The sequence below is a fragment of the Mobula birostris genome, chromosome 15, assembly GCF_030028105.1.
Source record: "Mobula birostris isolate sMobBir1 chromosome 15, sMobBir1.hap1, whole genome shotgun sequence".
Classification (NCBI taxonomy): Eukaryota; Metazoa; Chordata; class Chondrichthyes; order Myliobatiformes; family Myliobatidae; genus Mobula; species Mobula birostris.
The window spans coordinates 40,213,839-40,228,993 of record NC_092384.1 but is presented as its reverse complement, the minus strand read 5'-3'; the positions used below and the strand labels follow the sequence as shown (position 1 = coordinate 40,228,993).

Sequence of the window (15,155 nt, the reverse complement as noted above, 5' to 3'; positions counted from 1 at the left end):
TTTCAGGCCGAGACCCTTCATCAGAGCTAACTGAAAGAAGAACTAGTAAGAGATTTGAAAGTGGGAGGAGGAAGGGGAGATCCAAAATGATAATGATCCAAAAATCGTAGTTTGTTTTGAGGATTAACTGCTCCAAGCAAGCCATCCAAAATTACCTTTGCTGATATTGCGAATGTCAAGTTTTTGGATCATTGGGACCTCTTTTGGCGCAGGCGTGGCCTGTACAAAAAGGACGGGTTACACTTGAATCCTAGGGGGACCAACATCCTGGCAGGGAGATTAGCGAGGACTACTGAGGTGACTTTAAACTAGAATGGTTGGGGGGTGGGAATCAAATTAAAGAGGCTAGGTGTGAGGAGGTTAGTTCACAACAGGGGGATGGGAACAAGTGCAGAGAGACAGAGGGGTGTAAAGTGAGGGTAGAAGCAAAAAGTACTAAGGAGAAAAGTAAAAGTGGCAGGCCGACAAATCCAGGGCAAGCATTAAAAAGGGCCACTTTTCAACATAATTGTATAAGGGCTAAGAGAGTTGTAAAAGAGCGCATGAAGGCTTTGTGTGTCAATGCAAGGAGCATTCGTAATAAGGTGGATGAATTGAAAGTGCAGATTGTTATTAATGATTATGATATAGTTGGGATCACAGAGACATGGCTCCAGGGTGACCAAGGATGGGAGCTCAACGTTCAGGGATATTCAATATTCAGGAGGGATAGACATGAAGGAAGGGGAGGTGGGGTGGCGTTGCTGGTTAAAGAAGAGATTAACGCAATAGAAAGGAAGGACATAAGCCGGGAAGATGTGGAATCGATATGGGTAGAGCTGCGTAACACTAAGGGGCAGAAGACGCTGGTGGGAGTTGTGTACAGGCCACCTAACAGTAGTAGTGAGGTCGGAGATGGTATTAAACAGGAAATTAGAAATGTGTGCAATAAAGGAACAGCAGTTATAATGGGTAACTTCAATCTACATGTAGATTGGGTGAACCAAATTGGTAAAGGTGCTGAGGAAGAGGATTTCTTGGAATGTATGCGGGATGGTTTTTTGAACCAACATGTCGAGGAACCAACTAGAGAGCAGGCTATTCTGGACTGGGTTTTGAGCAATGAGGAAGGGTTAATTAGCAATCTTGTCGTGAGAGGCCCCTTGGGTAAGAGTGACCATAATATGGTGGAATTCTTCATTAAGATGGAGAGTGACATAGTTAATTCAGAAACAAAGGTTCTGAACTTAAAGAGGGGTAACTTTGAAGGTATGAGACGTGAATTAGCTAAGATAGACTGGCAAATGACACTTAAAGGATTGATGGTGGATATGCAATGGCAAGCATTTAAAGGTTGCATGGATGAACTACAACAATTGTTCATCCCAGTTTGGCAAAAGAATAAATCAAGGAAGGTAGTGCACCAGTGGTTGACAAGAGAAATTAGGGATAGTATCAATTCTAAAGAAGAAGCATACAAATTAACCAGAGAAAGTGGCTCACCTGAGGACTGGGAGAAATTCAGAGTTCAGCAGAGGAGGACAAAGGGCTTAATTAGGAAGGGGAAAAAAGATTATGAGAGAAAACTGGCAGGGAACATAAAAACTGACTGTAAAAGCTTTTATAGATATGTAAAAAGGAAAAGACTGGTAAAGACAAATGTAGGTCCCCTACAGACAGAAACAGGTGAATTGATTATGGGGAGCAAGGACATGGCAGACCAATTGAATAATTACTTTGGTTCTGTCTTTACTAAGGAGGACATAAATAATCTTCCAGAAATAGTAGGGGACAGAGGGTCCAGTGAGATGGAGGAACTGAGCGAAATACATGTTAGTAGGGAAGTGGTGTTAGGTAAATTGAAGGGATTAAAGGCAGATAAATCCCCAGGGCCAGATGGTCTGCATCCTAGAGTGCTTAAGGAAGTAGCCCAAGAAATAGTGGATGCATTAGTGATAATTTTTCAAAACTTGTTAGATTCTGGACTAGTTCCTGAGGATTGGAGGGTGGCTAATGTAACTCCACTTTTTAAAAAAGGAGGGAGAGAGAAACCGGGGAATTATAGACCGATTAGCCTAACGTCGGTGGTGGGGAAACTGCTGGAGTCAATTATCAAAGATGTGATAACAGCACATTTGGAAAGCGGTGAAATCATCGGACAAAGTCAGCATGGATTCGTGAAAGGAAAATCATGTCTGACGAATCTCATAGAATTTTTTGAGGATGTAACTAGTAGAGTGGATAGGGGAGAACCAGTGGATGTGGTATATTTGGATTTTCAAAAGGCTTTTGACAAGATCCCACACAGGAGATTAGTGTGCAAACTTAAAGCACACGGTATTGGGGGTAAGGTATTGAGGTGGATGGAGAATTGGTTAGCGGACAGGAAGCAAAGAGTGGGAATAAATGGGACCTTTTCAGAATGGCAGGCGGTGACTAGTGGGGTACCGCAAGGCTCAGTGCTGGGACCCCAGTTGTTTACAATATATATTAATGACTTGGATGAGGGAATTAAATGCAGCATCTCCAAGTTTGCGGATGACACGAAGCTGGGTGGCAGTGTTAGCTGTGAGGAGGATGCTAAGAGGATGCAGGGTGACTTGGATAGGTTAGATGAGTGGGCAAATTCATGGCAGATGCAATTTAATGTGGATAAATGTGAAGTTATCCACTTTGGTGGCAAAAATAGGAAAACAGATTATTATCTGAATGGTGGCCGATTAGGAAAAGGGGAGGTGCAACGAGACCTGGGTGTCATTATACACCAGTCATTGAAAGTGGACATGCAGGTACAGCAGGCGGTGAAAACGGCGAATGGTATGCTGGCATTTATAGCGAAAGGATTCGAGTACAGGAGCAGGGAGGTACTACTGCAGTTGTACAAGGCCTTGGGGAGACCACACCTGGAGTATTGTGTGCAGTTTTGGTCCCCTAATCTGAGGAAAGACATCCTTGCCATAGAGGGAGTACAAAGAAGGTTCACCAGATTGATTCCTGGGATGGCAAGACTTTCATATGAAGAAAGACTGGATGAACTGGGCTTGTACTCGTTGGAATTTAGAAGATTGAGGGGGGATCTGATTGAAACGTGTAAAATCCTAAAGGGATTGGACAGGCTAGATGCAGGAAGATTGTTCCCGATGTTGGGGAAGTCCAGAACAAGGGGTCACAGTTTGAGGATAAAGGGGAAGCCTTTTAGGACCGAGATTAGGAAAAAGTTCTTCACACAGAGAGTGGTGAATCTGTGGAATTCTCTGCCACAGGAAACAGTTGAGGCCAGTTCATTGGCTATATTTAAGAGGGAGTTAGATATGGCCCTTGTAGCTACGGGGATCAGGGGGTATGGAGGGAAGGCTGGGGCGGGGTTCTGAGTTGGATGATCGGCCATGATCATAATAAATGGCAGTGCAGACTCAAAGGGCCGAATGGCCTACTCCTGCACCTATTTTCTACGTTTCTATGTAACGCAGGAACATTTAGAACTGACATTGTTGTTGATTGCAGAACTCTTTAGGAGTCAAAAGGAAAGAGGTTACATTTCAGTGTACATGGCTGAATAGAAGAAATTGACCGAGCATTGTCAGTTTAGTCGATAGGCCCTAATGGTGCACTGAAAGATAGTTTAGTTTGTAGAATCTTACAACAAAGCATTCAAAAGTGGCTCCTAACTGAAGCATAACTCACATTTAAAAGAACAGTTGAAATTGCTGTATTAATGGAAACTGCAGCCAGAGATGCAACTGAGTTGCTGTCAGGAATGAAAATGTGCGTAAAAAAAACATGCAACGTCGAAAGGGAAACCTGCCTGGACAAAAAAGTTGTATTCCCATTGTGGCAGGGATTCACATACATCAGACCAAAGCAGGTTTAAAGGCAAACATTGCAGAAAATGCAACAAGTAAAACACGTATAAAGAGCATGTTGCGCAGACTAAAACAAATGGACAGCACAGGAAAGAGAAAACGCTAAAAGAGTTAAGTTGCACTTCCAAAAAGCACTAATCTGATGCTGTTGATGAAAGTCTGATAATAGTGAGTGATACAGGACTGAGTAGCCTTGAGATTTACAGTGTGAAAATGAACAGGAGACAAGCAATATGGCTTACGCCTGAAGTGAATGGCAAATTAAGTAAAATGCAATTGGACACTGGCTCGGCTATTTCAGACATTTCACAAAATGAGTTTGAACGGCATTTCAAAGATACTGATCTGAAGCCTGCAGATATCCAACTATTAACATATACTGGAAAAAAGTATGGGAATGAAATTTGTAGCAGTGAAATACAACAACCAACAAGCCACATTGGGCTTGGTGTGGTTGGAAAAAAAAACAGAAGGGCTAGCATTGTGGAGCCTTGATCGGCTGAGACAACTAAAACTTGATTGGAGATCATCCTTTATTTGCATGCTACTTCCCCTGCAAAAGAGTCAACTGAAAGTGTATTAAGAAAGGTACTGGATGGTACCACAGCAGTGTTCAAGGGTGGCACAGGAAAACTCACCTCACCCTGTTTCAGGCCTACGTGTCCACCCAAAGTGGCTGGAATGTGCAGCAGAAATTCTAGTTACCCCATTTTTTACCAGCACCAGGATGAACTTGCCCCCGATGCCAGTTGCCTTATGTGGGGATTGAGAGTTGTGCATTGTATAAAAGCAACAACCTGTGTAAGTACAAAATGAAAAAAAAGAAATAATAATAAATGAGCAATAATAGTAATAAATATCAAGAGCATGAGATGATGCCAATTCAAACTGGCTACTGGGATCTGCTAGTGAGGAAATCGAGGTTCCGGATGCACAAGTGAATTGTTTCTAAGCTTCGCTCCTCAAGGGTCTAGTTTTAATTGATAGGAAATCCCTCCAGTCATAGCCTCTACATTCAACTGAAAGAGTTTCCTTCTACATAGCTTATCAGTTCATTTCGCAAACAACAGGAATTCTGCAGATGCTGGAAATTCAAGCAACACACATCAAAGTTGCTGGTGGACGCAGCAGGCCAGGCAGCATCTGTAAGAAGAGGTGCAGTCAACGTCTCGGCCTGAAACGTCGAATGCACCTCTTCCTACAGATGTTGCCTGGCCTGCTGCGTTTACCAGCAACTTTGATGTGTGTTATCAGTTCATTTGATGTTTTGAAATTTTCAATCAAATTACCCTTTCCCATCACAATGCAACACACTAAATAGCCAACAATTCACCAGCAGTGCTGCTCCTCCATCACCACTTGCACTCACTCAAGCTTGGATCTTCTCAAACCCAATCTCAGAAGGATTATGCAGGACAAATAGCTGAGACAAATTGAGGGCTTCTCAAACAAGGAGGTTCAATGTTTCACTCCTGGACAAGCAGTTCTGTCGATGGACTACCAAGGTGATCAAAAGTGGATACTTAGAAGTGTTAAAGACAGAACTGGATCACTCTTCTACACAGTGGAGATTGCATCTAATGTCATCTGGAGATGACACATCAATTGGTTGAGGAGAGCAGGTGCAATTGTTGGAGAAGAAAGGTGTCCAGAGCTGTCAGACCAACTCCTTGCAGTCCCAGAATCAACTCCTACAACCATCAGAAAGGAGGTCTCACAACTTTGGATTGTTTCACTGCCCCAAGTCTCACCTACCAAGCAGAGTGGCCCTTTTTTGTCAGGAAAGATGTTATCTCACAAGAGTAAGAAATCCTCCACAGCAATGAAATCTTTAGGCCTGAATAGGACAACTTAAAATTTACTATTCTGTGGATGTGTATTTAGTAGTTGTATTCTATAGTATAATGTGTGTCTAAGATGACAGAGCAATATGTTATGTATTCTATTCGAGTTACGATGTATTCTATATTGTGTTGGAGTTTATAGCTATACAGGGAGGAGTGTTGTGTATTTAATATTTCAGTAATATTGTAAATATATTGTTTGATTAAGCATCCTTTGTTTGCATAATTTGTTATGGGTTATATGTAAAAGTCTGTGAATGGTATACATCATAACACCATCACGTCATATGTGAATGTCTCACTAAAGAAAAACTAGTAGACAAGCTTCCTGGGCTCCTGTGTTTTTTTTTCAATTAGTTTCTGGAGTTACAAAACATAACAATGAAAAGTCTAGTTCTAGAGTACAGGATAAAGTTTTGATATCCTTACCTAAGGGGAGAGTAGAGGGAAAGTACATAGATTCCTGAGATGAACAGGTTGTCTTTTGGGGAAGATAAGTCCATATTTGGAAGAATGAGAAGTTATCCCATTGAAGCATAAGATAGCTTAAAGTACATTTATAATCAAAGAATGTATAAATTATACTCCCTTGAGATTTGTTTGCTTACAGTCGCAAAGCAAGGAAGCTAAAAGAACTCAATTAACAATAAAGACCAACCCCCAATACGCACAGAGAAAGAGAGAAATCAAATCATGTAAGTGATAGCAACATCATTCTGAAACAAATTGAGTCCTTGGAGCCTAATTCCTGGAACAATCTAGAGTAGGCCCAAAGCCTCAGTATTCAGTTCATCAGATTAGCAGGACAAATCACTGCAAAGTTCACAGACACAAAGTACGACAACCGGGGGGCAGTCTCACTGCCTTAGCATTGTGGAGAGAGGAGCCCCCAGTCTATTTGGGCATATTGTAGCACTAAATTTGTAATAAAGATATTTTGTAAAAAAAAGTCTAACTGGGCCGGTTTTTAAGTTCTCTGAACAGTGGATCGAACCTCACACTAGAGCCTGGGCCATGCCGCCGTGAATCATTCTGGGCCTAGATATGCTGCCCAGCAATTTGCTTCAGGCCTAGATTTCGCTGCTGAAGAAGCTGTTCTCAACCTCTCCAAATCGGCTTGGCTCCCAGAGCAATCCAACCTTGCCCAACTCTCAACGTCCTGCCTTTCCAGTCTATATGAGCCAGTATTTAGTTGGTCCAAACAGCAGATTGTACCTCACATTAGGACCCAGGCCTAAGAGTTTTTGTAGGGTAGATTCTGGCTGGAGAGTATAATACTGTTTGACCTTGTGTCAGAATGAAGACTAGCCATTCAATGTTTAAATCATTCCACTCAAAACTATGCATCAGCAGAGGCTATGGATTTTCATAACTTCTGTGTCTGATCCTTTTGCAATTTTAAATATTTCCTCAGTTAAAAAGATACAATTTTTGATGTCTCTCTTTATGTTTGTGTTGCTTCACACCAAACAGCATTCTTACATAACAGTGTGCTGTAGAAACTCAGTGGGTCATGAAGCCTCTGTAGAAGGAAAAAACTTGTTGACCCAAAATATTACAATTTGCTTCCAAAGGTGCAGCATGAGCTGTTGAATTCCTCAGCACATTGTTTGTGATCCAGATTCCAGCATCTGCAGTGTTAGTGTTCAATCCAGATTCCAACTACGTAGTCTCTTGTGTCAATATTCTTATGAATATACAGTTTATTCTTGCAAATGATTCATAATTCTTTGGAAAGCATATAATCCAGAATTTACAATAGTATAACTGTCATCTTATAATGCTGCTATGGTCTCACCATTATGCCTTGACTTGGATAGTTAACCATACAGACTTCTACCTAACCACCTGTATTTAACGGCTGTCTGTACAGATTTTGCATGTCTTGCTGTCAGCAGGGAATCATATAAAATTCTACCTGCTGGAAGACACTATAATATCAATTCCAGAGTGAAGTAAAAATGTGAAATGCATTTCTAGTGGGATTACATTTGATAGCTGTGAATATTTTGTAGTTTCCAAACTATTACTTGAATCCAATGAGAAGGAATCTCCTTGTTTTCTCTGCTGATGATTGATGAGGTCATCACCTGTATTATGTAACAAAAAGTTATTAAACTGTATTTTGAGAGAACACTTGTAGCTTATGAAAGCATTGATAATTCTTCTAGACAGATATATAAATTTTGTTACAAAGGTGGTTGTTGAAAAAAGTAACTTATGAGTTTTGTACCAGTTTTGAGGTGAAGAAATTGTGTATTTTAATAGACAGTTTAGTCGTGTATGCTACTAATGTAATTCACATAATTAATATTATAGATGCTTGTAACACACTCTTTATATAATACACTGAATTTGCAATAATTAAATAATCACTATGCTGGTGTTTCAAACAATAAAATTGTACCTATTTTAATCTATATAACTGTCAACGATATCTTTTAATGTTCATAATGTGTGGTAGTATGGAAGTGTTTAGAAAAAAACTGCTTTAGGACAGTTCCAGATAGTTAAGGCTTTTAAACTAAGAAGCTGGAGCCTGTATTACTATGTCTTATAGCCTTAGCATTCCCAAAACATAATGTGTTTTGATTTTAAATTAAGAGAAGCTGAAATGAATCAAAACAAGGCACTGAGTACATTTCCAGCTATAATTCTGTCTTTGGTTTCCAAGGACTTTTACAAAAATGATCAGGATTCTTTGGTTTGAGTGATGATCTGATATCATCTGCTTGTAATTACATTGCATCGTTGTTGCACACTACCATGGTTCCGTTCGATATGTGTTTCAAAGTACCTAACAAAGACTTTAAATATGAGCATTGCTTGATTATTTGCCGGACAAGTTAGCAAACTGTGATTAGCGCACTCTCTTTCCTACAGATTTCTGTTGAATGTTGATTTCTTGATAAATCTACCTCAGGTTTTGCTGGGATTGGCCAAGCCCATCCAGCGATTTTTATTCCCCATAGACTAGTAGCAAAGCAAAAGCGTGCTGAGATTCCCAGACATTTACTCTGGATTGTACCTTGTGTTATGATCCAGATGAAACCTATCATAGGATCTATAAAATTAATTAAATGTTTCTCAGTATCAATGACGTTACGAAATATTGTAAAACTTTGACATCTTTGTCAGACAGCAGTACTGTTGTTGAATGAGATTGGGTAATGGGATTGAACCTAACAAAAAATTTTAAGGAGAAAACAGCATTTAGAATTCTAAATTATAATAGTTTTCAGTGTCACTCTATTTTGAAACTGTAATTGTAAATTGAGTACAATTTGCATCAACCTTGTTAGCAGAGGTAATTGCAGGAAGAATGACAAAATAAATATGGAAATCAATTTACATTTTGCCATCACCCTCTCACATGCCAAGTTCTTCAAAGCTAGCTTACCTATTTCCATTCTGAATTTAAATTTCTTCACTTTGTTCAGAAGTGCTAATCTTTAATATGTGTTCTTTATTTGTATAGGGTTTTCTGTCATACCGAAGTACTATTATGTACCAGCTGACTTTATTGAGTTAGAAAGAGAATCACCTGGCAGTCAAAAGCGTTTTCCTAGCAGCTCTGGGCGTGATGGAAATCTTTTCTTGTGGGGACAGGCTTTGTACATAATTGCAAAGTTGCTTGGTAAGTAACTTATTAAGTCTGCAGCTAGCATCCTGAACTTATAATGATAGCAAGTTTTAGTACAAAAGCATCCCAGTGTTCATCGGGAGACTGACACAGAGTCTGTATAAGTGAGGCAATGTAGCAGTGAAGTTGTGGACCATATATAGATTACAGACGAGAAGGCGTTAACTGTCTAGCCGCAAATTCAGGTGGATAAATCCTCAGCACCTGTCAAGGTGTTCCCTCAAGCTCTGTGAGAGACTGGTGCAGAAATTGCAAGTGACCCTAGCAGAGATATTTAAAACATCTTTAGGCCTCGGGTGAGGTGCTGGAGGATTGGAGGATAGCTAATGTTGTTCTGTTGTTTAAGAAAGGCTCTAAGAATAAGCCAGGAAACTATAAGGTGGTGGGTCCCGATGAAGGGTCTCGGCCCAAAATGTCGACTGTTTACCCTTTTCCATAGATGCAGCCTGGCCTGCTGAGTTCTTCCAGTATTTTGTATGTGTTACTTTGACTTCCAGCATCTGCAGATTTTCTTTTGTTTATGAGCCTGACATCAGTAGTGAGTAAGTTATTGGAAGGTATTCTATAGAACTAAGGTACTGTTGATTCGGTTAATCAGGATACGTTGGGACCAGTCCATTTTGGCCCATGTAAGCGGTTGTCCCAATTAGCTGAAGTTTCATGGAAGTAGTTAAAAAGATATAAAAGGACAAACTTAGTAGTGAGGGGTATAGACAGTGTAAATACATGTAGGTTTTTTGCACTGAATTTGGGTGAGACTAGAACTGCAGGTCTGCGTTAAGGATGAAAGGTAAAATGTTTAAAGGGAACATGTAGGGGAATTTCTTCATTCAGTGATGAGAGTGTGGAATGAGCTACCAGCAGAAGTGATAGATACAGGTTTAATAACAACATTTAAAAGAAATTTGGGTAGGCACATGGCTGAGAGGGATATGGAGGGCTGTGTTCCGGGTGCAGGTCGATGGGACTAGACAGATCAATATTTCAGCATGAACTAGATGGGCTGAAGTGCCTGTTTCTGTGTTATATTCTATAACAATGAATCTAATTATGTGTGTGTATATTATATATCTGTCAATAAAGCCAAAGCTGTGACAGGGATTAAGAAGTGTAATCGAAGTGTAGTCTAATAGGTATATTTTAAGAAGATTATTATAGAAAGTAAAGGGGACAAAACATGGAGAAACTTCAACAGGATTTGACTTCAATAACTTGGAGCATAGCTATAACTGATGGTGCAAAAGTTGGGGAGTTATTCAAAAGGATGGAATCCGATAGAGAGGGTTTTGTAAAACATAAAGAAGTTTCTCTAACAGGCTTGGGTAAGATTTTAATACAACTAGGATGCTACTTTCAAATGCGAGGTACTGATGGATCATGTAGTCAGTAGGGTCACGAATAATGGCTGAACCAGACTTGGCACAGAGCAGGATGAAATGTGAAGAGGTTCGAATATAGAGTATCAGAAATTAAGAAGGAGCAAAGTAACCAAATGTAGAACTAATAAAGGCATGGTTTCACAGGAAGTTAACCAAGGCTAGATTGAACAATGTTGTTTGCATGCGGCCTTTTGTCATGGAATACAGCAGTGTTGAGCATAATGCCAAAATTGCAAAAATTACGGCTCAGTTCAAGTCAGAAAATGGGAAATGGAATGGAATCCCTGTGACCTGAAGATGTAGACAAATTCTTTCTCGTGGATGAATTTAGTAACTATCTTGATATTGAGTAATTAGTCTATGAGTAAAAGCAGTGAATAGTTGAGAAAGATGGTGGAAAATGAGAATTTGATGAAGCAAGATGTTGATGTCAAAAAGAAACAAGTAAATGCAGATAGGAAAAGGGAGGCAAATCAGGAGTGAGTTTTTTTTTATTTTTCACATTTCAAGGGCATTGCTGCCAATGTCATAATGTTTTGTCCATCCCATATTGTCTCTGATTAGAGGAGCCAGTCAGGAGTCAATTTTTGGATTGAGGGGATAATAAGTGCTGGTTTATGGGTGAATTAGGTACTATTGGTGAAAAATGTTGAATGTAATTGAAAAGTTGGATGGTATGGAGGCTTGACTTGATAGATTTAATCAAAGGCTTTAAAACACTCCAATGAATAAGGAGGCTTAATGTGTTACGATCACAGGATAGATTACCTATGACCTTGATTCAGACCATTATTTACATCCCATTTTATGAGGTCTGAATTTGTAGGAAAACGTAGCATTTTTAGAAATGTAAAGCATATCATTTGTTGAGTAATGTTGTTGCCAAGCAACTCATGAATTCTCAGATACTATGAACTTTGGCTATGATATCCACACAATAATTTGTTGATTCTAGTTGTCTAGCCTCTAATTAGTCACTCTCAGTTACAATCTAGTCTGTATCTTTGAACACCCACAAATTGTGTCCAATGATAAAGACTCTTTATTTTTCAAAATGAATAGATGATAGATTATGGATTAGCATAATAAAATATTCTTAAGTTTTAGTAAAAATTAAACTACTTTCTTATATGTTATCCTTAATAGTGGATGAACTGATCAGCCCACAGGACGTGGATCCATGTAGGCGTTACATTCCTCCTAAGGAACAAAGGAATATAAGCTTGAGGTATTCCAACCAGGTTAGTTCAAAGATAATGATGCCAATATTCTTTAGTTTTGTTTTTTTTTATTACAAGTGATGAAAGGTGTAAGAAAATGAAGCTTAGTATAAAAAAAGATGCTTCAGAAAGATATTGTGCCTCTCAAATTCTTTGTTTATTAATTTTGGTAATCATACTGAAACTGGTTTGCATGACAAAATTGATGTCTAAGAAACAACTATGGTGCTTCTGTGAAGTTGAACATCCAATTTGGAATTATCTTGTTTGGACCAGTTAAGAATTAAAAAGATGATCAATATGTACATCTTACCCTGGTTTAAGATGTTATTAATACAGTTATGCTGTAGGGTAATTTATTTTCTTCAGATTTTCTCAAAATGCACGAAGTGTTCCTTTAATTACATTATACAATTGTGTATTCCTTTTTTTCAGTTGATGAAATTAGGCCTGTTGTATTAGCCAATAGGATTTGTCTTGTTAATATATTTTATTGAGAGAGTGCAGGGAAAAAAAGAGACAAGGTAGCCATTTTTCTGGGAAAGTGCAGGATCCAAGGATGAGAAAGAATGAAAATGGAAACAGACAGCAAACATTGTAGAAGAACATGGTGAAATGCTCACAGAACCCATTTAGAAACACAGATACAGAGGTCAGAAAAATCCGCATGCAGACTTTGGTCTCGCAGAGAATGTGCAGATAACTTTTAGTTAGCTAGTTAGCATACAACCTTGTAGAAAGTTCAACGCCTTTTCTTGAGCATTATGTGGATATTTATGTTTCGCTTGGACTGGGTTTTCAGCGCAGAACCATTTCGGTACCATGAGTAAATGAAGCGAAGCAAACTGGATTAATTATGCAGCAATGAGCTCCAACAGTTGTGTGCACACTATAGACTAATATATATGTAATGGGCCCTTTTCCTTTATTTTGTTTGTTATAGCTTAAAATATGTTGTTAATACAATTTCGATCTAAGTTTATACTGGTGTGAGTTAAATTATTGCTTCCTGCTGAATGGTAAATTTGCTTGGATGTATCAGTATTCATACAAGTAATTGCCTTCATTTTCTCGTGGAAAGAACATTCAAACTTTTATGTTTGTATTTACCCGTATCATATTTACCATGGATGTGTTTATTTATTGGAAATGGCCTTTTCGTCGTTATTCCCATGCATTGTCGAGTCATGTTGCTGTTAGTTTGTATTCGGAGTAACAGCTAACTCATTATGAGCCTACGGTGAGAAGGTTACATGTAAATATGGAAGTATACATCATTGGCTGCAATAAGGTGGAATGAAATTGCAATAGGCAGTAGATTATTACTGGAGCAGAGATTAGCATTCCAAAACATTCAGCAATAGAAACCCAAACTGCCTCAAACCTGTTGATACATTAATGTAAATTGGACGAGAAACAGCCAACTATTTTGCTCATGGGAAGCAGGATGGTCACCTACATATTTTAATGAGGTGTCTCATTTTCATTTTAACCAACTTTCTGATTTTTCACTTCTGGTGCCTGGGAATTACAGGCTCTCGGAAGCAAAGGAGGGCAGAAAGGCTGAATTCAAAGTAGGTGTCCTTACAGGACCACTTGTGCTTCAGTCAGAGTAGGAATACATCACAAAGACCAAACTAGATGCCAAACAAATCATTTACTTGCTATGACATATCTATTAGGCTCCCTGGCCACCATTTGCTCTGTCCAATTACCATTATATAGTCCTGTCCTATTCTCAAGCAAGTGGGACAACCTGGATATGAACATTATGTTAGAAAGAAACATAAAGAAAACTGTTTAGCAAAAATATAGTAAGTCGGTATCATTGGTAGAAAACAAATTCTTTCAACAGAATGAAAAAGTTGTGTTTTATTAGGGAAGCTCTTAACATTTATTTCAATTGTTTTATGAGCAGGGTTCCTCAAGACCCATTTATTTTACCAGTGGTAGTTCATTTAGCAAAAGAATAAACTATGAATATGATGAATATTACTGCTAACATGCACAGGCTTTTAGATCTAATGCAATGTAGAATGAAATAGTGAAATATCCATTACTGCTGTTCAAAGTTTAGGCATTATCTTACAAATAGGAACTGTGTAGTGAGTATGAATAAGAAAAATATAAGATAATGAGGATATATTATGTACTTTTAAATTCCCATTTTTGTAACTCTTTAGTTAATTCCTTTCCTAGTTTGTCAGGGCATGACGTGTTGCATGTGTTAGTGAAAAGCCCTTTGATCTTGAAAGTGCTATTTATAAAACATACAGTATCATTTTCTAGGAAGAAGTACAGTCGACGTTTCAGTCCTGACGAAGGGTCTCGGCCCGAAACATCGACTGTACCTCTTCCTAGAGATGCTGCCTGGCCTGCTGCGCTCACCAGCAACTTTGATGTGTGTTGCTTGAATTTCGAGCATCTGCAGATTTCCTCGTGTTTGAGTATCATTTTCTAACACTTTACCTTATTTTATTCATTATTTTCAAAATATATATATATATATATGTATATTTTCTCTTCTAAAAGTATTCAATTTATTTTTGAAGAAGCATTTTTATGTCTCTTATGTCCTCCTCAAATATTGTGTATTTCTATGTTACATCAATGAGCAGTACTTACAATATATTCCTTTGCTTAGTATTCCGTTTTAGAACATCACTAGGACTGCATCTTTTGTTGGATAGGTTTTGTTTCAAACCAATGGAAGATCTAGGGCAGCACATCCTTTGTGGCTGTGGCAATGGCATTACCAAGAAAGATTGGCTTGTCTGTCATTGGAAGTAGAGCCAGTGATTGTTTAAGGTTAGAGACCAATTCCTTAATGGCCTCATCCATTACTTGAAGAATTGGATATCCACTGATGAACATAATGTTTAATCCACCTTAGAGGGAACTGAAACGTCACAATTTTATTTTTATTTACAAATACAGCACGGAGCATACCCTTCCTGCCCAATGAGCCACACCACCCAACAACCCACCCATTTGGCCTAATCACAGGACAACTTACAATGACTAATTAACCTGTTAATAACTCCAAGGAAGAATCACCAAGCAGCCTCAGAAACTTGATCTTGATGGTAAAACCTTTTATGAGAGGATTCTCTTCTTCCAAGAGGTAGTATATCCACTTATACGTGTTGTGTCTCGCCCACAATGGGCCAATCTGTTTCAGTATCCCAAGTTCCTTGGCTTTGATTCTGGTGCGGTGTTCAGGTATA

The 15,155-nt window shown here is 38.8% G+C and overlaps 1 protein-coding gene across 3 annotated transcripts in view; it reads left to right on the top strand.

Moving 5' to 3' along the window:
- Positions 1–15,155, top strand: part of phkb (phosphorylase kinase, beta) — a 274,547-nt gene that overhangs the window by 110,183 nt on the left and 149,209 nt on the right. For all 3 annotated transcript variants that reach the window (XM_072279636.1, XM_072279637.1, XM_072279635.1), the window contains 2 exons: positions 9,165–9,323; positions 11,855–11,949. In XM_072279636.1, coding sequence (XP_072135737.1) covers positions 9,165–9,323; positions 11,855–11,949 — 254 coding nt within the window. The remainder of the gene's footprint in view (positions 1–9,164; positions 9,324–11,854; positions 11,950–15,155) is intronic.